This window comes from Oncorhynchus masou, chromosome 25 (assembly GCF_036934945.1).
Source record: "Oncorhynchus masou masou isolate Uvic2021 chromosome 25, UVic_Omas_1.1, whole genome shotgun sequence".
NCBI classification, from domain to species: domain Eukaryota; kingdom Metazoa; phylum Chordata; class Actinopteri; order Salmoniformes; family Salmonidae; genus Oncorhynchus; species Oncorhynchus masou.
Window position 1 is genome coordinate 14,100,442 of NC_088236.1, and position 23,932 is coordinate 14,124,373.

A 23,932-nucleotide genomic window follows, 5' to 3' on the forward strand; every position below is an offset into this window, starting at 1 on the left:
GGAGTATTCAAAACATGACATAGGCCTATTTGAATAAAATGCTCAAATGTAATTCAATTATGTACGTGACATTTTCGACATACAAGGATAGACCATGACATTTTTATCAAACAAAAAATATAAAAAATATAAAATATAAAATATAAAAAATAATATAATAAGGCCTAAAACAACAGTTTTAGAACAGTTTTTATGACTAATAAAAACGTATATTTTTTTTTAAATGTAATTTTTCACAGGTGCACCTTGTTATTGTCGGTCAATCAAAGCTGCACTCCTGTCCGAGGCACCATGTGTAGCCCCTTGATCAACATCCATTATACTACACATAAGAGTCATTGGACGAAGGCGACTTCTCTACAGGGGAGTTTGTAAAGGGACCCAATGCTCGGTCTGAACCTCTGCGTCTCCAAACATCTGTGTGAACGGAAGACGGACACCACAAATGTATTTTACATTTGTGAAATTAATTTGATGTAATATGAAAGTAAAAGGATTTATGTTTCAAGAAACGTACCGCAATTGAGAATCGATTCACGTTTAGATGGAGTATTTGGCTGTTTTGGCTTCCAGAGCCAATGCGCCTTTAAACAGAACATTTAAGGTTTTTGGACTATAAGGAGTAAAGTTAGGCTCCTTTAGTCCATTATTGGGCTACTCCATGTGTAGCAAGTGAGGTTGGAGATTTCTAATCAATGCAAAATGGAATTACAATTACGGAATAAAGTTGGCTAAATGTTTATTTTATTTTATTTCACCTTTATTTAACCAGGTAGGCAAGTTGAGAACAAGTTCTCATTTTTTTTTTTTTACCTTTATTTAACTAGGCAAGTCAGTTAAGAACAAATTCTTATTTTCAATGACGGCCTAGGAACAGTGGGTTAACTGCCTGTTCAGGGGCAGAACGACAGATTTGTACCTTGTCAGCTCGGGGGTTTGAACTTGCAACCTTCCGGTTACTAGTCCAACACTCTAACCACTAGTGCGACCTGGCCAAGATAAAGCAAAGCAGTTCGACACATACAACAACACAGAGTTACACATAGAGTAAAACAAACATACAGTCAATTATGCAGTAGAAACAAGTCTATATACGATGTGAGCAAATGAGGTGAGATAAGGGAGGTAAAGGCAAAAAAAAAGACCATGGTGGCAAAGTAAATACAATATAGCAAGGAAAACACTGGAATGGTAGATTTGCAATGGAAGAATGTGCAAAGTAGAAATAAAAATAATGGGGTGCAAAGGAGCAAAATAAATAAATAAATAAAATAAATACAGTAGGGAAAGATGTAGTTGTTTGGGCTAAATTATAGGTGGGCTATGTACAGGTGCAGTAATCTGTGAGCTGCTCTGACAGCTGGTGCTTAAAGCTAGTGAGGGAGATAAGTGTTTCCAGTTTCAGAGATTTTTGTAGTTTGTTCCAGTCATTGGCAGCAGAGAACTGGAAGGAGAGGCAGCCAAAGAAAGAATTGGTTTTGGGGGTAACCAGAGAGATATACCTGCTGGAGCGCATGCTAAAAAAATTGTATTTTTATTTTTTATTTTACCTTTATTTAACGAGGCAAGTCAGTTAAGAACAAATTCTTATTTTCAATGACGGCCTGGGAACAGTGGGTTAACTGCCTGTTCAGGGGCAGAACGACAGATTTGTACCTTGTCAGCTCGGGGATTTGAACTCGCAACCTTCCAGTTACTAGTCCAACGCTCTAACCACTAGGCTACCCTGAGAAGTGATAGCTTTCAATGATCAACCAATAGGTAGGCTGTTGTTTAATATAAATAGAGCTGTTGTGGCATTAGAACCAGGAGCACAGCAAAACAGTCTCATTTAGCATTACTAACTAGCTAACTTAACTGGCTAGTGGAGCTTCTTTACATCGATTTGATGGTCATCACAAGTTACCACAGTCACAAAGTAACACACCTAGGCTATTTCAAATATGTATCTGCATAAACGTGAATTCAAACCTAACCTTAGCAAATAACATGAACCACGCTGTTAATTTAAGGTTAGGCATAAGGTTAAGACTCAAAAGCTCATTTTTGTTTTCATGAATTTTTACGATATAGCCAATTTTAACTTTGTGGCTGAGGTAACTATTAATGATAACCCGATTATTTGACAAGCAGAGAGCACACCGCCTCACCTGATTCACGCAAGTCCCCATTAAAGTATTTAAACTTTAAAACACATGCATTTCAAATAGCCAGATAGCGCCCCCAAAATTGTATATCGCCCTAATAGCGAAATCATTAAAAATGCCCATCCCTACTCAAAACCCAAGTGTTCCCAGACTTATCGCTGTCAACTGACAAGCCCTGAACCCTCCATCCATACCGCAGTTTTCTGGCTGAAGTTGTCAGGGTGAAGAGACCGCTGGAGCTTCAAGTATGTTCTCTGCAGCCTCTGGGTATCCAGTGCAAAGGTCTGGTCACTAAAAATAAGCAATAACAGAGGTTAAGCATCCATTGCACTGTAGGGTACTTTAGGGTGAATCTGTCCTATTAAAGGCCTTGTTTTTTAACTGATTGTGATTCCTACCCATGCATTTATTCCACATTTTGTTGTGTTACAACCTGAATTCAAAATAGATATTTTGTTTTCTCAACCTTCTACACACAATACTCCATAATGAGAAAGTGCAAACATGTTTTTAGAAATGTTTGGAAATGTATTGAAAATGAAATACAGAAATATCTCATTTACATAAGTATCCACACTCCCTGTCCTTTACACTTGTGTGTATAAGGTAGTTGTTGTGAAATTGTTAGATTCCTTGTTAGATATTACTGCACGGTCGGAACGTGAAGCACAAGCATTTCTCTGCACTCACATTAACATCAACTAACCATGTGTATGTGACCAATAAAACTGGACTTGATTGTATTGCACACAGAGTGAGTCCATGCAATTATTAAGTGACTTGTTAAGCACATTTTTACTCCTGAACTTATTTAGGCTTGCATTAACAAAGGGGATGAATAATTATTGACTCGACATTTAATATTTGATGTTTAACAGTGGTGGAGAAAGTACTCAATTGATGAGTGCAAACAAAATAGTGAATACAAACTAAATTAATAATAATAATGATAATAATAGGTAGCTTAGTGAGTGTGTAAACATAATGTAACATTTCAATTGAAAACGTCATATCACTCACCACTCCATAATCAGAAAATAGGACGCCCTCTCATCTGGAGGCTGGACAGAGTTACACGATAAACAGAAGAAGGCCGGAGTTTGTTCGATAGACTGGCTGCAGTTCCAACAGTGTAGCTTCACAGAGGCTGTGTAGAAAGTCGTTTGCAGTGAACTGACATGTTTTACTATACTTTCGTTAAGTAATCTGAAGCCCGTGTGCCTCCTTGTGCCCTTACTGCTGAAGGTGATAGAGTTGTTGCATAGCGTTGCACGAGACGAAGCCTTTGATAAGCATTGCCTGATAGCTAATAACTTTGGTGAATGCTGAAGAGCCTGAGATATGAAAATAACGCCTAAATTATTCAGTGACAGCATTGTTGACAGGTGAAAGCATAGGTTAGTTGTCTAAATGTTTATAACGGAGCACTTCCTGGAGAATGATGTTTCTTCTTCTACTGTATGATAAGCGACAAAAAAATCACACTACTGCCGCCTATCGGAAATAAGGATAATTGCAGGCTGCAATGCTCAACGACAACAGATGAAAAGAAGGCAACACTAGCTAGCTAACTCCAAACCATCATGTATTTCTGTTAGCATGTGGTGTTCGCCAGCCTTGCTGCAGTGGAGCAAAACTGAGTAAGTTTAGTCTAGTAACTAGACTATAGTTGTTAAAACGATAGTCAAGATGGGCCTTACTTCTCTGAGAGTTGTTTATGGTAATGCCGGTCGAGCTAACATTTGAATGCTAAGAAATGTTAGCTAGCAAGCTACGCTAGCTAACGTTATAGCTAGCTAACCACTTTAATTATAACTGGTGTATGTGTTTCTAAGCTAGCCATCACTGAAATGATAACATCAATAGCTATACACTGGCTAATGGATCATCGACTATAGGCTATCTAGCAGCTGAACTCCTCAATCGTCTGCATCACATACCGGTTTCATCTGGCATGATTTGGCCAGCTAGCTACTTAGCTACCATTAGTTACCTAGCTAGCTGTCATTAACGCTAGTTACTAAATGTATATGACGAGGCTCGATAGTTAGCAGGGTAAATAATGTAGCTAGACTAGCTAGAGTATTTCACCATGGAGATTGCATTTGTTTCTTGAATTTCATGAGTTTATCCATGTGTCGTGTGTTTTGGACTTTGCAAACTGATCACATCATCAGACTCCAGAATAAGCCATGTCATGTAATGTGTGTGTCACCCTTTCAAGTGCTTAAATCCACATGTCTTCCCAGCATGTGATTTCAACTTTGGGAATGGAATGTCAGACTTATGTAAGTTTAAGCTGTTAGTGTTGTATACAAGCCTACATCTTGCCAGTCTGTTTGCTAGCTAGTGAGTTTGTCTGATAGGTATTAACCCCAGTGCTACAAGACCAGACATTAAATAGTTGCTTGCTAGGCATAATTAGGCTTATTCCCCTTCCAATTTTCTTTCGTTTTCAGATTAGCCACCCATTCCTATGGAGATAGAAGAGACCTGGGCTCATGAGGATCGATGGGCTTTCACTGAGTGGGATATCCACCAACGACCGCACCAGGTACCGAAGTACAGATCACACCAGTACCAACACTGTGGTAAGAGCTCCAGAGTGGAGCAGTGGTCTAAGGCACTGCATCTCAGTGCAAGAAGTGCCACTACAGGCCCTGGTTTGATTCTAGGCTGTAACACATCTGGCTGTGATTGGAACTCCCATAGGGCGGCGCACAATTGGCCTAGGGTAATCCGGGTTTGGTAGGCCGTCATAAATTTGGCCAGGTCGCAATTGTAAATGAGAACTTGTTCTCAACTTGCTTACCTGGTTAAATAAAGGTGAATAAGAATTTGTTCTTAACTGACTTGCCTAGTTAAATAAAATAAAAAGAGCAGATGCCTAGATACCTGCACAGTTCACAGAAATTAGGCTAATCTCACAGAGATGTCATCTAACCATGTTTCTAACTCTTCAATTCTCTGTGCAGTACTTAGAATTCTTGTGTACTGCATATTACATACGAATATGAAGTTTGGTCATACATGTGGCTACTGTCACTCACTGAGTGTTGTCTTTTTGTGCTTCTATTGGCCCTGTATAAAGAAACGTTTTACAAATCAGTGCGTTTTGTCAGTACTCAAATGGGTTGTTTGGTCTCTGAATATGACTGAATTGCTGTGACAATGACATTGTGTGTGGGAGTAGGTTGGAGGTCTGGCTGGGCTGTAGTGGGGCTAGGCTGTAGTGGGGCTGGGCTGTAGTGGGGCTAGGCTGTAGTGGGGCTAGGCTGTAGTGGGGCTGGGCTGTAGTGGGGCTGGGCTGTAGTGGGGCTGGGCTGTAGTGGGGCTGGGCTGTAGTGGGGCTAGGCAGGCGTCAGACTTCTCATCTCCACAGGAAGTCTCTATTTTATCTGTCTTCCTCACTGAACACATGCGGCGACAGATGGCCAACTCCCAGTCTTGTGGGAATGAGGAGGGCAGAGATGGTAGCCTATATTCTCAGGAATATGTTCTTTAGAATTTGTTACAAAATAATCATTGCAAGTAACAATGTTGGCAATAACGAACATATGTGGATTCTTCAATCCTACAGCTTTTTATGTGCTTTATTTATTACTTTGCAGCAGAATTTTTGGAACACGTTCTAAAGAACTAAATAACATATTCCTGAAATAGAATGACCATTCAGAGAGAAGGGCTATTAGGTTCCTTCCAATGTTCCCTCTAGGAGACCACCAGGAGCAGGAGACATGGGGTACAGTGTTGAGCCTACTGGGAGACAGGAGCTGGAGACACAGTGTTGAGCCTACTGGGAGACAGGAGCTGGAGACACAGTGTTGAGCCTACTGGGAGACAGGAGCTGGAGACACAGTGTTGAGCCTACTGGGAGACAGGAGCTGGAGACACAGTGTTGAGCCTACTGGGAGACAGGAGCTGGAGACACAGTGTTGAGCCTACTGGGAGACAGCTGGAGACACAGTGTTGAGCCTACTGGGAGACGGGAGCTGGGAGAGCCTACTGGGAGCTGGAGACACAGTGTTGAGCCTACTGGGAGACAGCTGGAGACACAGTGTTGAGCCTACTGGGAGACGGGAGCTGGAGACACAGTGTTGAGCCTACTGGGAGACGGGAGCTGGAGACACAGTGTTGAGCCTACTGGGAGACGGGAGCTGGAGACACAGTGTTGAGCCTACTGGGAGACGGGAGCTGGAGACACAGCTGGGAGACGGGAGCTGGAGACACAGTGTTGAGCCTACTGGGAGACGGGAGCTGGAGACACAGTGTTGAGCCTACTGGGAGACACAGGGAGATGGTGTCACAGTGTTGAGCCTACTGGGAGACGGGAGCTGGTGTCACAGTGTTGAGCCTACTGGGAGACGGGAGCTGGAGACACAGTGTTGAGCCTACTGGGAGACAGGAGCTGGAGACACAGTGTTGAGCCTACTGGGAGACAGGAGCTGGAGACACAGTGTTGAGCCTACTGGGAGACAGGAGCTGGAGACACAGTGTTGAGCCTACTGGGAGACAGGAGCTGGTGTCACGGAGACACAGTGTTGAGCCTACTGGGAGACAGGAGCTGGTGTCACGGGTGTACAGTGTTGAGCCTACTGGAGACAGGAGCTGGAGATGCCGTGTTGAGCCTACTGGAAACAGACAGCCACCCCCGCCTCCTCCTCTAAGGTAAACAGGATCTCCTCCTGAAGGTCGCTGGGAGACAATACCCTGGGTATTATTATGGGAAACGACTAAGAATAGATAACGAAAGTAAGGTGGCTGTCGTGTCTGTGGTTTGTGTTTGGATCAGACGAGCCAAAACGGAAGATTTTTCTATAGAAGTGTTACAGTTGTGAAGATAATGTTCTTGGTGAGAAGGGTACACAAGTGAAAGAGCGGGACACATGGTAAAACGTCAGATGTTTATCAGTCTGTCTATCTTCATGGTAGTTAAGTATTGGAGTTGAAGGCCTAAATAGAGAAGACCTATTTTGTATGCTGTTCATAAATGGAGACTTACTGTTCTACTGTATTTTGTTCCAGATTTTGTAAGTATTATTTCTTTTACTTTAAAATGTGGAATATTGGACATGTAGGATAACTAGACTGCATATTTTTTTCTGTTAGTTTTGATTTTCTGTCACTTGTGCCTCCTATCTATTCTGGAATGTTTATTTCTGGAATGTTTTAATGATCTGCCAACTACCTTCCCCATAGCTTTTGTTATACATTCATCTCACTACCCTGTTCTTCTTACTGAATGTAAACACTTCAATATTGTACCTCTTCTATTTTCCAAGTAGGTTCATGGCCAGGTCTCGGTGATTTAAACACTTAAATTACTAATCTAACCGCTGATGAATTAGATTACTGCTAAACTGACTTTGGTCTTCTGAGACATGCTGTGTGTTTTCCAGGGTAATCCAAATTAGTGATGGGGGGGGGGAATTGATACAGTTAAATATCGCAATATTATTTAGGATTATATCGATACTTTGACTCCAACTATTGATTTGTATTTTTTGTTTTGTTAGGTAGCTCTAGTCGGCTGCACCTACACCAAAACTATTTTTCATCCTGTAGCTTGTTCTCTATCTTCTTTTTAAATGGTGAGCCAAAATGTTTTGTCCAAATTATTGTGTGAACCGTGGAGGAATTACAATCATTTGTATACATAGCCCTGAATTTTAGGGGCTCAAAAGTAAATGGACAACTGACAATCATAAATTAAATTGTGATTTTTAATACTTGTTTGCAAATCCTTTGTAGTCAATGACTGCCTAAAGTCTGGAACCCATAGACATCACCAGATGCTGGGTTTCTTCCCTGGTGATGCTCTGCCAGGTCTTTACTGCAGCTGTCTCGAGTTCCTTGTTCTTGGGGCGTTTTGCCTTCAGCAAGTGAAATGCATGCTCAATTGGATTCAGGTGATTGACTTGGCCATTGCAGAGCATTCCAATTCTTTGCCTTAAAAAAGTATTGGGTTGCTTTCGCAGTATGCTTTGGGTCATTGTCCATCTGCGCCGTCCAATGAGTTTTGAAGCATTTGGCTGAATCTGAGCAGATAATATAGACCTAAACACTTCAGAAATCATCCTGCTGCTTGTCAGCAGTCACATCATCAATAAATACAAAGTAACCAGTTCCATTGGCAGCCATATATGCCCACGTCATAACACTACCTCCATCATGCTTCACAGATGAGGTGGTATGCTCTGATGAAACAGTTCCTTCCCTTCTCCATACTCTTCTCTTCCCATCATTCTGATACACGTTGATCTTTGGCTCATCTGTCCATAGGATGCGGTTCCAGAATTGTACAGGCTTTTTTTAGAAGTTTTTTGGCAAACCTCGATTCTGGTCTTCCTGTTTTTGAGGCTTACCAATGGTTTACATTTTATGGTAAAGCGTCTGTATTTACTCTGGTGAAGTCTTCTCTTGAATGTTGACTTTGACACTGATATGCCTACCTCCTGGAAGGTGTTCCTGATCTGGCCAACTGTTGTGAAGGGGTTTTTCTTCACCAGGGAAATAATTATTCTGTCATCCACCACAGTTGTTTTCCGTGATCTTTCGGGCCTTTTGGTGTTCACCAGTGTGGTCTTTCTTGTTAATAATGTACCAAATACAGTGCCTTGCGAAAGTATTCGGCCCCCTTGAACTTTGCGGCCTTTTGCCACATTTCAGGCTTCAAACATAAAGATATAAAACTATTTTTTTGTGAAGAATCAACAACAAGTGGGACTCAATCATGAAGTGGAACGACATTTATTGGATATTTCAAACTTTTTTTAACAAATCAAAAACTGAAAAATTGGGCGTGCAAAATTATTCAGCCCCTTTACTTTCAGTGCAGCAAACTCTCTCCAGAAGTTCAGTGAATGATCCAATGTTGACCTAAATGACTAATGATGATAAATACACTCCACCTGTGTGTAATCAAGTCTCAGTATAAATGCACCTGCACTGTGATAGTCTCAGAGGTCCGTTAAAAGCGCAGAGAGCATCATGAAGAACAAGAACACACCAGGCAGGTTCAAGATACTGTTGTGAAGAAGTTTAAAGCCGGATTTGGATACAAAAAGATTTCCCAAGCTTTAAACATTCCAAGGAGCACTGTGCAAGCGATAATATTGAAATGGAAGGAGTATCAGACCACTGCAAATCTACCAAGACCTGGCCGTCCCTCTAAACTTTCAGCTCATACAAGGAGAAGACTGATCAGAGATGCAGCCTAGAGGCCCATGATCACTCTGGATGAACTGCAGAGATCTACAGCTGAGGTGGGAGACTCTGTCCATAGGACAACAATCAGTCGTATATTGCACAAATCTGGCCTTTATGGAAGAGTGGCAAGAAGAAAGCCATTTCTTAAAGATATCCATAAAAGTGTCGTTTAAAGTTTGCCACAAGCCACCTGGGAGACACACCAAACATGTGGAAGAAGGTGCTCTGGTCAGATGAAACCAAAATTGAACTTTTTGGCAACAATGCAAAACGTTATGTTTGGCGTAAAAGCAACACAGCTCATCACCCTGAACTCACCATCCCCACTGTCAAACATGGTGGTGGCAGCATCGTGGTTTGGGCCTGCTTTTCTTCAGCAGGGACAGGGAAGATGGTTAAAATTGATGGGAAGATGGATGGAGCCAAATACAGGACCATTCTGGAAGAAAACCTGATGGAGTCTGCAAAAGACCTGAGACTGGGACGGAGATTTGTCTTCCAACAAGACAATGATCCAAAACATAAAGCAAAATCTACAATGGAATGGTTCAAAAATAAACATATCCAGGTGTTAGAATGGCCAAGTCAAAGTCCAGACCTGAATCCTATCGAGAATCAGTGGAAAGAACTGAAAACTGCTCTTCACAAATGCTCTCCATCCAACCTCACTGAGCTCGAGCTGTTTTGCAAGGAGGAATGGGGAAAAAATTTCAGTCTCACGATGTGCAAAACTGATAGAGACATACCCCAAGCGACTTACAGCTGTAATTGCAGCAAAAGGTGGCGCTACAAAGTATTAACTTAAGGGGGCTGAATAATTTTGCACGCCCAATTTTTCAGTTTTTGATTTGTTAAAAAAGTTTGAAATATCCAATAAATGTCGTTCCACTTCATGATTGTGTCCCACATGTTGTTGATTCTTCACAAAAAAATACAGTTTTATATCTTTATGTTTGAAGCCTGAAATGTGGCAAAAGGTCGCAAATTTCAAGGGGGCCGAATATTTTCGCAAGGCACTGTAGTTGATATGGCCACACATGTTTTTGCTCTCTCTCTGATTGGTTTCTTTTGATTGTTCAGCCAAATGATGGCTTGCTTCCCTTGCAGTGACAGCTCTTTGGACTTCATATTGAGGGTTAACAACAACAACCGATTGCAAATGCCACACTTGAAATCAACAGAGTCTACAACCCAAGTGGCTCAGGTAGTGCAGCTCATCCAGGATGGAACATCAATGCGAGCTGTGGCAAGAAGGTTTGCTGTGTCTGTCAGCGTAGTGTCTAGAGCATGGAGGTGCTACCAGGAGACAGGCCAGTACATCAGGAGACATGGAGGAGGCTGTAGGAGGGCAACAACCCAGCAGCAGGACCGCTACCTCCGCCTAGCAGGAGGAGCACTGCCAGAGCCCTGCAAAATTACCTCCAGCAGGCCACATGTGCATATGTCTGCTCAAACAGTCAGAAACAGACTCCATGAGGGTGGTATGAGGGCCCGACGTCCACAGGTGGGGGTTGTGCTTACAGCCCAACACCGTGCAGGACGTTTAGCATTTGCCAGAGAACACCAAGATTGGCAAATTCGCCACTGGCGCCCTATGCTCTTCACAGATGAAAGCAGGTTCACACTGAGCACATGTGACAGACATGACAGAGTTTGAAGACGCCGTGGAGAACGTTCTGCTGCCTGCAACATCCTCCAGCATGACCGGTTTGGCGGTGGGTCAGTCATGGTGTGGGGTGGCATTTCTTTGGGAGCCGCACAGCACTCCATGTGCTCGCCAGAGGTAGGCTGACTGCCATTAGGTACTGAGATGAGATCCTCAGACCCCTTGTGAGACCATATGCTGGTGCGGTTGGCCCTGGGTTCCTCCTAATGCAAGACCATGCTAGACCTCATGTGGCTGGAGTGTCAGCAGTTCCTGCAAGAGGAAGGCATTGATGCTATGGACTGGCCCACCCGTTCCCCAGACATGAATCCAATTGAGCACATCTGGGACATCATGTCTCGCTCCATCCACCAACACCACATTGCACCACAGACTGTCCAGGAGTTGGTGGATGCTTTAGTCCAGGTCTGGGAGGAGATCCCTCAGGAGACCATCCGCCACCTCATCAGGAGCATGCCCAGGCGTTGTAGGGAGGTCATACAGGCACGTGGAGGCCACACACACTTCTGAGCCTCATTTTGACTTGTTTTAAGGACATTACATCAAAGTTGGATCAGCCTGTAGTGTGGTTTTTCCACTTTAATTTTGAGTGTGACTCCAAATCCAGACCTCCATGGGTTGATAAATTTGATTTCCATTGATCATTTTTGCGTGATTTTTGTTGTCAGCACATTCAACTATGTAAAGAAAAAAGTATTTAATAAGAATATTTAATTAATTCAGATCTAGGATGTGTTTTTAGTGTTCCCTTTATTTTTTTGAGCTGTGTGTGTGTGTGTGTGTGTGTGTGTGTGTGTATAGATATATCTATATATCTCTGTGATTGGAAATGTTACAGACACTTACATTGATGGAAGCTACAATCTATCTACAATATTAAAGCTGATCTACCACCTAAAAAAATGTCTGTAGACCGTTTATCTGCTTACCTGTAAATTAACTAATTAGGGAGTAAAACACACCTGGACATGGAACAGCTGAGCAGCCAATTGTCCAATTACTTTTGGTCCCTTGATAAGGGGGGGGGGGGCACATTAAAAAGTGCTTTAATTCCTACCCCGTTCACACAATTTGGATTTTAAAGCTGAAGGTCTGCACTTTCAGCTGATATTCATTATTTAATTTCAACTCCAATATGCTGTGATACAGGTAAAATAATAATAACTTGGTCAATGTCCAAATATTTATGGCCTGACTGTATAGTGAGCAATATGTTTGGGACATCAAATTGCAATATTGAATCAAGTGAATTGCAATACATGTATGGTATTGCGATTTAATATAGTATTGTGAGGTCCCTGGCAATTCCCAGCCCAACACACACACCCTGCCAGCCCTAATGAAAATGCTGTCCCAAACCCTGCCCTATGGCATCTAGATTAACTGGACCTGTTTAACAATAGTGAAATCAATAGCAAACCAGCCAATATAATGCATCAGAGATTCAGGTGTCAGAACATGCATGCGGTAGTCAGTCTATTCAATTACTACACACCTTCAACTGAATCCATCTGGTTGCCTATTATCGGATGCGTGACCCTGTTAGCATTGCTGCCATTGATTCGGAGGGGCTGGGTTAAATACGGAAGACCTATTTCGGTTGAATGCATTCAGTTGTGCAGTTGACCAGGTATCTCCCTTTTCTGATGCTGTCAGTACAGAATATGTGTTACACATTACATTCGACATAGGATGCTTGTTTTGTTCATGGAGATCCAGAAGCAAGAGCTATGGTACTCTTCGTTGATTTGAGTGTTAAATAAAGACGTGAATGGCTGTTACTAATTGCGGTTGCTAATCTACATATGTTCCGGATGCAAAATTTAAAAAATTATGGCATAAAACAGATTTCCCTATTTTAATGTAGACAATTTATTAGTGGCGAGTGCACCGTTATTTTATTGGACCTGAAGGCCCCCATTTTTAAATGCCAAGTATTTCAGAAATACAGAATTGCTCTTCTGCAATTTGATCATTAAAAAAACATTGAATTTGAAATTATGAAACCTCCTGTCTGTCATACTATGGGTGGCAGGTAGCCTAGCGGTTAAAGCGTGGGGCCAATAACCGAAAGGTCGCTAGTTCAAATCCCCAATCCGACAAGGCGCAAAATCCATCTGGGCCCTTTGAGCAAGGCACTTAACCTTAACTGCTCCAGGGTCGCCATTGATAATGGCAGACGCTGGCCGTGACCCAACTCTCGTAGGGTGTCAGAGGGAGAGTTGGGGTTTGCAAAAAAACACATTTCCAATTCACACATACTTGTACATATGTGAAACAGGATAAATATAACCACCCACCTAATTATTATTATTATTTCTCCTCTTCCCAGATAAGCCATGATCCCCATCACTGAGCTGCGTTACTTTGTAGACTGCCAGCCGGCCTACCGCATCCTGAAGCCATGGTGGGACGTCTTCACCGACTACATCTCCATCGTCATGCTCATGATCGCCGTGTTCGGGGGCACTCTGCAGGTCCGTTAGAGGACAGTCCCTTTTTTCCCCCTATGTACTTGATCTTGTTTTTGTTCTGCTTCTGTTACAAATCAGAGACAGCATAGTATGCAAACACTACAGTGAAATGCTTACTTTACTATTGTCGATGTACTTAAAATGCTTTTCTTTCAATCTAGGTCACCCAGGACAAGATGATCTGCCTGCCCTGCAAGTGGGTGGTCAACCATACCTGCAGGAGGTATTTCAACGCTACTCTGTCGGCCCCGCTCTTGTTGGAGCCCAAAGGGATCCAATACAACCTGGATCGCCACCAGTACAACTACGTAGACGCTGTGTGCTACGAGAACCGCCTGCACTGGTTTGCCAAGTACTTCCCCTACCTGGTGCTACTGCATACCCTCATCTTCCTGGCCTGCAGTAACTTCTGGTTCAAGTTCCCCCGGACTAGCTCCAAACTGGAGCACTTTGTGTCCATCTTACTCAAGTGTTTTGACTCTCCCTGGACCACCAGGGCTCTGTCTGAGACGGTGGTGGAGGAGCGCGACCCCAAGCCCCACAAGATGAACGGCTCCATGGATAAGAAGGCGTCGTGTGTCAGCGAGGACGTGGAGGCCAGCGTCCCCATGCTCCAAAAGACAAAGTCTCGCCTGGAGCAGGGGATCGTGGACCGCACTGAGACAGGCGTCCTGGATAAGAAAGAGGGCGAACAGGCAAAAGCTCTGTTTGAAAAGGTGAAAAAGTTCCGCATACACGTGGAAGAGGGAGACATTGTGTACAGGCTCTACATCCGACAGACTATTATCAAAGTCATTAAGTTCATTTTTATTATCTGCTATACGGGGTATTATGTGCACAATATTCAGTTCAGTGTGGACTGTAGTGTGGATATAGAGAGCCTCACAGGGTACAGCATGTATCGTTGTGCCCATCCTCTGGCCACTCTGTTTAAGATCCTAGCCTGCGTCTACATCAGCTTAGTTGGGGTTTACGGCTTAATTTGCATGTACACTCTCTGTTGGATGCTGCGGCGCTCGCTGAAGAAATACTCCTTCGAGTCAATACGAGAGGAGAGCAGTTACAGCGACATACCGGACGTGAAGAACGACTTTGCTTTCATGCTGCACATGATTGACCAGTACGACCCTCTGTACTCCAAACGCTTTGCTGTCTTCCTGTCCGAGGTGAGCGAGAACAAGCTGCGGCAGCTCAACTTGAACAACGAGTGGACTCTGGACAAACTGAGGCAGAGAATCACCAATAACTCCCAGGAGAAGTTGGAGCTGCACCTCTTCATGCTGAGTGGCATCCCAGACACAGTATTTGACCTGATGGAGCTGGAGGTAGTTTGTGTAGAGATGGCTGTATTCCATGTTGTCCATGTGCCTTGATTTGTTCTATTTTTTAATGCACACACTATAGAAACTTCAATTTGTTGTACATTATAGGAAAAGTACTTGCACATCTGAGTCTCAGGTGTGTCGGAATAATTACAGGATGTCTTAAAAGAAGAAAGAAACTTGTACACTGCTCCTGCCAATGTCACTTCAGTTTATTGAGCTTACATTCGGACCAAGAGGCCGATATCTATTATTTTTTTGTTATTATTGTAGGTGCTGAAGCTGGAGCTCATTCCAGACATTACCATCCCTCCTATCATCGCCCAGCTGGTCAACCTGAAGGAGATGTGGCTGTACCATACCCCGGCTAAGATCGAGGCTCCCGCCTTGGCCTTCCTCAGGGAGAACCTCAAGTCCCTCCACATCAAGTTCACCGACATCAAGGAGATCCCTCTGTGGATCTACAGCCTGAAGAACCTGAGCGAGCTGCACCTGACGGGGAACCTGAGCGCAGAGAACAACCGATACATTGTTATTGATGGGCTACGGGAGCTGAAGAGGCTCAAGGTGCTCCGGCTGAAGAGTAACTTGACCAAACTACCTCAGGTATTTGTTTCTTTAAAATAAATCGTCCTCTCTCTATCTATTTCTCTTGTCTTTGTTTGTTTTTCATGTAATTTATAGTTTTAATCATTTGGTTTGGGAGAGGAGCCCCTGTCAAACCCTGTTGTTTTTCCCCCTCTCCCTGCACTGTAATGTTTCACTTTTTATGTATGATGTTCTTCACCCCAGGTGGTGACGGACGTGGGGGTGCACCTCCAGAAGCTGTCAGTCAACAACGAGGGCACCAAGCTGATGGTCCTCAACAGCCTGAAGAAAATGGTGAACCTGACTGAACTGGAGCTGATCCGCTGTGACTTAGAACGAATCCCACACTCCATCTTCAGCCTGCACAACTTGCAGGAGATTGACCTCAAGGTTCGTTGGTCAATGCTGTTTATTACGTTCCGTTAGGGTTGCAATATTCTTGTAACTTTTCCAAATTTCCCTGGTTTCACAGAAATCCTGGTTGCAGGATTTTAGATTGTGTGCTTATTCTCTCCTCATTCCTGACATTTTCCAATTGAGATTTCAGGAAAACCAGGGAATTTTGGGAACGTAACAAGAATTTTGCAACCCTGCGTTCAGTGTACTTTTAATTTGTGTTCTCACCAATTTTATTACGTGATTGTATTGTTTCCCAGACGCATTAATCGGGCTCTCACACCAAATTGGTTTGGAGCGTTTTTTCTGAATTCTGCTGCTTTTCCTCCCTTAGTTCGGTTAGTTTGGGCTAGTGTGAATACTCTATCTGCACTCAGGAGCGCACGAAACAATGCCCATGGTTCAACGCACAAAGGGTAATCTCGGTCTCATTCGGTCTCGGTCTCATTCATACCGTGGTGCGGTTCGCTGCCGGTGAGAATGCAGTCCAGACCAAACACAGGAAAATAACCAGAGTTATTTATTGGTTGCTTGACTGAGAGCATTTGATGAAGTTCATGCAGTACCATAACTTGATATCTCTGAAACATTCTGTGAGTAGCTGCACATTTATGACCACATCCAATGCAGATTAAGGGGACTGGGGCTATACCGGAGATATAGGCTACTAAATATAGACTATTCAAATCAACTTTTAACTGTCACATGTGCCAAATACAAGTGGTGTAGAGCTTACAAATGCTTACTTACAAGCCCATAACCAACAATGCAGTTTTAAGAAAAAATAAGTATTTACTAAATTAACTGAAGTAAAACAATAAATAAATACAAATAAAAAAAATAGATTCACTTTCACATCACAGTTAAAGCGGCTTTTACACTGTTACCTCCCGCATGTTGAAAGTGTGTGTGTGTGTGTGTGAATACATATACACTGCTCAAAAAAAATAAAGGGAACACTAAAATAACACATCCTAGATCTGAATGAATGAAATATTCTTATTAAATACTTTTTTCTTTACATAGTTGAATGTGCTTACAACAAAATCACACACATATTATCAATGGAAATCAAATTTATCAACCCATGGAGGTCTGGATTTGGAGTCACACTCAAAATTAAAGTGGAAAACCACACTACAGGCTGATCCAACTTTGATGTAATGTCCTTAAAACAAGTCCAAATGAGGCTCAGTAGTGTGTGTGGCCTCCACGTGCCTGTATGACCTCCCTACAACGCCTGGGCATGCTCCTGATGAGATGGCGGATGGTCTCCTGAGGGATCTCCTCCCAGACGTGGACTAAAGCATCCGCCAACTCCTAGACAGTCTGTGGTGCAACGTGGCGTTGCTGGATGGAGCGAGACATGATGTGCTCAATTGGATTCAGGTCTGGGGAACAGGCCGGCCAGTCCATAGCATCAATGCCTTCCTCTTGCAGGAACTGCTGACACACTCCAGCCACATGAGGTCTAGCATTGTCTTGCATTAGGATGAACCAGGGGCCAACCGCACCAGCATATGGTCTCACAAGGGGTCTGAGGATCTCATCTCGGTACCTAATGGCAGTCAGGCTACCTCTGGCGAGCACATGGAGGGCTGTGCAGCCCCCCAAAGAAATGCCACCCCACACCATGACTGACCCACCGCCAAACCGGTCATGCTGGAGGATGTTGCAGGCAGCAGAACGTTCTCCACAGCGTCTCCAGACTCTGTCATGTGCTCAGTGTAAACCTGCTTTCATCTTTGAAGAGCACAGGGCGCCAGTGGCGAATTTGCCAATCTTGTTGTTTTCTGGCAAATGCCAATCGTCCTGCACGGTGTTGGGCTGTAAGCACAACCCCCACCTGTGGACGTCGGGCCCTCATACCACCCTCATGGAGTCTGTTTCTGACCGTTTGAGCAGACTCTTGCACATTTGTGGCCTGCTGGAGGTCATTTTGCAGGGCTCTGGCAGTGCTCTGCCTGCTCCTCCTTGCACAAAGGTGGAGGTAGCAGTCCTGCTGCTGGGTTGTTGCCCTCCTACGACCTCCTCCACGTCTCCTGATGTACTGGCCTGTCTCCTGGTAGCTCCTCCATGCTCTGGACACTACGCTGACAGACACAGCAAACCTTCTTGCCACAGCTCGCATTGATGTGCCATCCTGGATGAGCTGCACTACCTGAGCCACTTGTGTGGGTTGTAGGCTCCGTCTCATGCTACCACTAGAGTGAAAGCACCGCCAGCATTCAAAAGTGACCAAAACATCAGCCAAGAAGCAGAGGGACTGAGAAGTGGTCTGTTGTCACAACCTGCAGAACCACTCCTTTATTGGGGGTGTCTTGCTAATTGCCTATGATTTCCACCTCTTGTCTAATCCATTTGCACAACAGCATGTGGCATTTTTGTCAGTGTTGCTTCCTAAGTGGACAGTTTGATTTCACAGAAGTGTGATTGACTTGGAGTTACATTGTGTTGTTTAAGTGTTCCCTTTATTTTTTTGAGCAGTGTATATATGAGGCCCAATAGCAGCAACCATCACTCCTGTGTTCCAATGGCACAAGGATATTTCTAAGTGACCCTAAACTTCTGAACGGTAGTGTATGTATGTATGCATGTACAGTGGGGCAAAAAAAGTATTTAGTCAGCCACCAATTGTGCAAGTTCTCCCACTTAAAAAGATGAGAGGTCTGTAATTTTCATCATAGGTACTCTTCAACTTTGACAGACAAAATGAGAAAAAAAATCCAGAAAATCACATTGTAGGATTTTTGATGAATTTATTTGCAAATTATGGTGGAAAATAAGTATTTGGTCAATAACAAAAGTTTATCTCAATACTTTGTTATATACCCTTTGTTGGTAATGACAGGGGTCAAATGTTTTCTGTAAGTCTTCACAAGGTTTTCACACACTGTTGCTGGTATTTTGGCCCATTCCTCCATGCAGATGTTCTCCAGAGCGGTGATGTTTTGGGGTTGTTGCTGGGCAACACGGACTTTCAATTTCCTCCAAAGATGTTCTTTGGGGTTGAGATCTGGAGACTGGCTAGGCCACTCCAGGACCTTGAAATGCTTCTTACGAAGCCACTCCTTCATTGCCCGGGCGGTGTGTTTGGGATCATTGTCATGCTAAAAGACCCAGCCACGTTTTATCTTCAATGCCCTTGCTGATGGAAGGAGGTTTTCACTCATCTCACGATACATGGCCCCATTCATTCTTTCCTTTACACGGATCAGTCATCCTGGTCCCTTTGCAGAAAAACAGCCCCAAAGCATGATGTTTCCACCCCCATGCTTCACAGTAGGTATGGTGTTATTTGGATGCAACTCAGCATTCTTTGTCCTCCAAACATGACGAGTTGAGTTTTTACCAAAAAGTTATATTTTGCTTTCATCTGACCATATGACATTCTCCCAATCTTCTTCTGGATCATCCAAATGCTCTCTAGCAAACTTCAGACGGGCCTGGACATGTACTGGCTTAAGCAGGGGGACACGTCTGGCACTGCAGGATTTGAGTCCCTGGCAGCGTAGTGTGTTACATACTGATGGTAGGCTTTGTTACTTTGGTCCCAGCTCTCTGCAGGTCATTCACTAGGTTCCCCCGTGTGGTTTTGGGATTTTTGCTCACCATTTTGTGATCATTTTGACCCCACGGGGTGAGATCTTGTGTGGAGCCCCAGATCGAGGGAGATTATCAGTGGTCTTGTATGTCTTCCATTTCCTAATAATTGCTCCCACAGTTGATTTCTTCAAACCAAGCTGCTTACCTATTGCAGATTCAGTCTTCCCAGCCTGGTGCAGGTCTACAATTTTGTTTCTGGTGTCCTTTGGCAGCTCTTTGGTCTTGGCCATAGTGGAGTTTGGAGTGTGACTGTTTGAGGTTGTGGACAGGTGTCTTTTATACTGATAACAAGTTCAAACAGGTGCCATTAATACAGGTAACGAGTGGAGGACTCTTAAAGAAGAAGTTACAGGTCTGTGAGAGCCAGAAATCTTGCTTGTTTGTAGGTGACCAAATACTTATTTTCCACCATAATTTGCAAATAAATTCATCAAAAATCCTACAATGTGATTATCTGGATTTTTTTTCTCACTTTGAAGTGTACCTATGATGAAAATTACAGGCCTCATCTTTTTAAGTGGGAGAACTTGCACAATTGGTGGCTGACTAAATACTTTTTTGCCCCATTGTATGTATGTGTAACAAATAATGAAACTTATTCGAACTACAGCTAAGTGAAAAACCTGTGTGAAAATGCCCAAATCTAGTCCAGGACTAAGCTTAATCTGTGTCAGGGAAAACTGGCCTTGTATTTATTAAATGCTTTTGTATGTATGAATGAAATGTATTATTATTGTCATCATTGAAGGACAACAACCTGAAGACCATCGAGGAGATCATCAGCTTCCAGCACCTGCACCGGCTGGTCTGCCTTAAGCTTTGGTACAACCAGATCGCCTACATTCCCATCCAGATCGGCACCCTCAACAACATGGAGAGGCTCTATCTGAACAGGAACAAGATCGATAAGATCCCCAGCCAGCTGTTCTACTGTCGGAAGCTGCGCTTCCTAGACCTGAGCCACAACAACCTCACCTACATCCCAGCAGACGTGGGGTACCTGCAGAACCTCCAGTACCTGGTAGTCACTGCTAACAGAGTGAGTGCTTTCCTTTTCAGATTTGTTTTGTTGTACAAACAGTTCTGAGGGTGTATTCTGGATTAGTTATGAGGAAAGTGTTGTCTGTAGCCGTGTTGACTCATCTGAGAACTGTGAATCAAATCCCATTAACACATTGTGCAGTGATAGTTACGTCCACCTGACACTATAACACATTGTGCAGTCATAGTCATGTCCACCTGACACTATAACACATTGTGCAGTGATAGTCACGTCCACCTGACACTATAACACATTGTGCAGTGATAGTCACGTCCACCTGACACTATAACACATTGTGCAGTCATAGTCATGTCCACCTGACACTATAACACATTGTGCAGTGATAGTCACGTCCACCTGACACTATAACACATTGTGCAGTGATAGTTACGTCCACCTGACACTATAACACATTGTGCAGTGATAGTCACGTCCACCTGACACTATAACACATTGTGCAGTGATAGTCACGTCCACCTGACACTATAACACATTGTGCAGTCATAGTCATGTCCACCTGACACTATAACACATTGTGCAGTGATAGTCACGTCCACCTGACACTATAACACATTGTGCAGTGATAGTTACGTCCACCTGACACTATAACACATTGTGCAGTGATAGTCACGTCCACCTGACACTATAACACGTTGTGCAGTCATAGTCACGTCCACCTGACACTACCTCTTGATCCCACTTTCCTTTCTTTTCGCCCCACAGATTGAGGCCCTGCCCAACGAGCTGTTCCAGTGTAAGAAGCTCCGTACTCTGAACCTGGGGAACAACTGCCTGACGTCTCTGCCGTCACGCTTCGGGGAGCTGACGGCCCTGACCCAGCTGGAGCTCAGGGGGAATAGACTGGACTGTCTGCCCGTGGAGCTGGGGGAATGCAGGCAGTTGAAGAAGACGGGCCTGGTGGTGGAGGAGGACCTCTTCAACACCCTGCCCACCGAGGTGAAGGAGCAGCTGTGGAAGGTGGACAAGGAGACTGCCTGAGTAGATAGGGGGTTGGGGGATGGTAACTTAGTCAAAACAGACACACGCCGGACACCTGGAGGACTGAAGAGGACTAGAGGACTACACAGCTTCGGACAGCTCGCTAACAGAGCAGCCCCTGCTCACTCTGACTGTACTCTACTCTACTGCAGGGATGCTTTTCAAAGGGAATCGAAGTCCCACCGCCATGCCACTTTTTTTTCCAGACGTAAAAAAAGATACAAAAGTCTGCCATGGGATACAGTGTGTGTGTGTTGAACAACATGAGAGATGTCCGCTCGAATGTGTTGCACGTGAGGATACAAAATGCAAATGCCATATTTCTGTAAGAGAAGGGACTCTGCAGGTGGGCAGTGTAATTGTCATTAAGGCAGGGTATATTATCCTGTTACATACAGTACAATAGGCCCCCCTTGATAGATTCTAGTCCATAGGGTGCTAAGTGGCAATAGTTAGTTGCCCACTCTCAGTATGTGCCATGAGAGATGGTGTATAGCTACTGTCCGCAATGACAGGAGGAAGAAGCTCCATTAAAGGAGGATTCTCCAAGATCTCTGGTCCTGTGCTCATTACTCTAGTGTGTGTGTGTGTGTGTGTGGTCCATTACATTCATAACAGAAAATATCTTAAATGGGGAATTTTCCACTCAAAATTGGACGGACCTAGCTGAATTGGTCGAAATCAAATAATGTTGTAGCGGCCAGGTCTTTATTCCTTGCTCACTGACTGACATTTTAGTTAACATGTTTATAAAGTGCTTAAGAACAGCCCGTAGCTGTGGTATATTGGCCATATACCACACCCCCTCGGGCCTTATTGCTTAAATACACCAGTGTTTTTTTTTTTTTTTTTTCTCCAGTGGCAATTCGGCAAATTGTTGTTTAATCAGTAAGTTATGTCAAAGTAAACTGGGCCGACGACTGCTATACAATCCATTTATATTACTCCTCCTATGCATCAGCACTGGAATGTGCTGCTTAAATTAGATACGATGTCTGTAACAGCTGCGGTATGGGGCTGGAGAATTGTAACCACTCTCAAATTCATTGGCGGAGCCATGCAACTATGGACTAAGCATTCTCAGTCTCAATGGAAATTCTCCTTTTGAAAGAGGATTTTATTCCAGGACTAAACTTAATCTGAGTTATATTATTCAAGAATCAATGGGTGTATATATCATTCATTTATAAGTCCACAAATAGATATAGCAATTACAGATAGACCCTTTCCTCAGCAATCCACTGCTGATGACATTGACAATCAACTCTTATTTTATGGTGTTATCTCAGACATACTTGTCTCTTAATGGAATTATGCAAATATTCATGCTAGACTACATAGTGAGAGAAGACTAACAGAAGGGATCCGTTTCTTAGACACAGGCCTAAAAAGCATTCTCAGTCTCAATGGAAATTCTCCTTTGAAATAGGTTTTTATTCCAGGACTAAGCTTAATCTGTGTCTTGGAATTGGAGTTATATTATCCAAGAATTAATTTATAACTCCACAAATGGATATAACAATTGCAGATAACATCCCTAACCCCACCGCCACCATGGTGCACTCTTCACAACGTTGACATCCGCAAACCACTCGCCCACAGGACGCCATACATGTGGTCTGAGGTTCTCAGCCTGGTTGGACCTACTGCCAAATTCTCTAAAATGACATTGGAGGCGGCTTATGGTAGAGAAATGAACATTCTCTGGCAACAGCTCTGGTGGACATTCCTGCAGTCAGCATGCCAATTGCACGCTCCCTCAACTTGAGACGTCTTTTGCATTGTGTTGTGACAACTGCACATTTTAGAGTGGCCTTTTACTGTCCCCAGCGCAAGGTGCACTGGTGTAATGATCATGCTGTTTAATCAGCTTCTTGATATGCCACACCTGTCAGATGGATGGATTATCTTGACGAAGGAGAAATGCTCACTAACAAGGATGTAATCAAATTTCTGCATAAAAAAATATGGAACATTTCTGGGATCTTTTTATTTCAACTCATGAAACATGGGACCAACACTGCATCTTGCATTTATATTTCTGTTCAGTGCATTAACAATAGCTACCTGGATGGCATCAGCATTACGTGGATTAATGGCAGTATTTGAATAGAATGGTCATAAGGTTGAATTCAATGAAACCCACATTATAGTATTTCCAGTTCTGGGGTCTATATAATAATACAGCATGTTTTATTGAGGCTACTGAATAAACAAGATGAATCACAATAGACAGATTTGATTCAATCTGTCCCTTTGTCAGGCTACCACAGTGGAGCATAGCCATCACTATGAAGGGATCTTGCTGACTACATTATGTTCATTTTCAGAATTAAGGACCAAAATTGAGTTAGGATTTGAAATAGAAATGTATTGGTCACGTACACATATTTAGTAGATGTTGTTGACGGTGTAGCGAAAAGCTCCAATGGTGCAGTAGGATCTACACATACATCTAAAAAATCAAATGGAAATATATCAAA

At 43.4% G+C, this 23,932-nt stretch overlaps 2 protein-coding genes across 5 annotated transcripts in view; one reads left to right on the plus strand and one right to left on the minus strand.

The window, feature by feature from the left end:
* The window catches only part of hscb (HscB mitochondrial iron-sulfur cluster cochaperone), a 24,390-nt gene extending 20,770 nt beyond the window's left edge, over nt 1–3,620 (minus strand). The window contains exons 1-2 of the mRNA XM_064936745.1: nt 3,168–3,620; nt 2,342–2,438 (exon numbers count right to left, since the gene is read on the minus strand). Coding sequence (XP_064792817.1) covers nt 2,342–2,438; nt 3,168–3,523 — 453 coding nt within the window. The 5' untranslated portion in view covers nt 3,524–3,620. The remainder of the gene's footprint in view (nt 1–2,341; nt 2,439–3,167) is intronic.
* Nucleotides 3,598–23,426, plus strand: LOC135513805 (volume-regulated anion channel subunit LRRC8A-like). 4 transcript variants are annotated; one of them, XM_064936740.1, is made up of 8 exons: nt 3,598–3,787; nt 4,607–4,738; nt 13,355–13,499; nt 13,658–14,821; nt 15,092–15,424; nt 15,611–15,796; nt 20,157–20,447; nt 21,174–23,426. In XM_064936740.1, the coding sequence occupies exons 3-8, from the start codon at nt 13,362–13,364 to the stop codon at nt 21,447–21,449; spliced, it is 2,388 nt and encodes a 795-aa protein (XP_064792812.1). In that variant the 5' UTR covers nt 3,598–3,787; nt 4,607–4,738; nt 13,355–13,361; the 3' UTR covers nt 21,450–23,426. The 4 variants fall into 4 exon arrangements, with proteins under 4 accessions (XP_064792812.1, XP_064792813.1, XP_064792814.1 ...); XM_064936741.1 differs by having other exon boundaries at nt 4,607–4,701; XM_064936742.1 differs by lacking the exons at nt 3,598–3,787; nt 4,607–4,738 and adding an exon at nt 6,533–6,815.
* Nucleotides 23,427–23,932: the final 506 nt, after the last annotated feature.

Coding starts and splice junctions, on each gene's coding strand:
- LOC135513805 (XM_064936740.1), top strand. CDS start 13,362: ATGATCCCCATCACTGAGCTGCGTTACTTTGTAGACTGCCAGCCGGCC. Junction 13,500..13,657: donor TGTTCGGGGGCACTCTGCAG/GTCCGTTAGAGG, acceptor CTTTCAATCTAG/GTCACCCAGGACAAGATGAT. Junction 15,425..15,610: donor ACTTGACCAAACTACCTCAG/GTATTTGTTTCT, acceptor TCTTCACCCCAG/GTGGTGACGGACGTGGGGGT.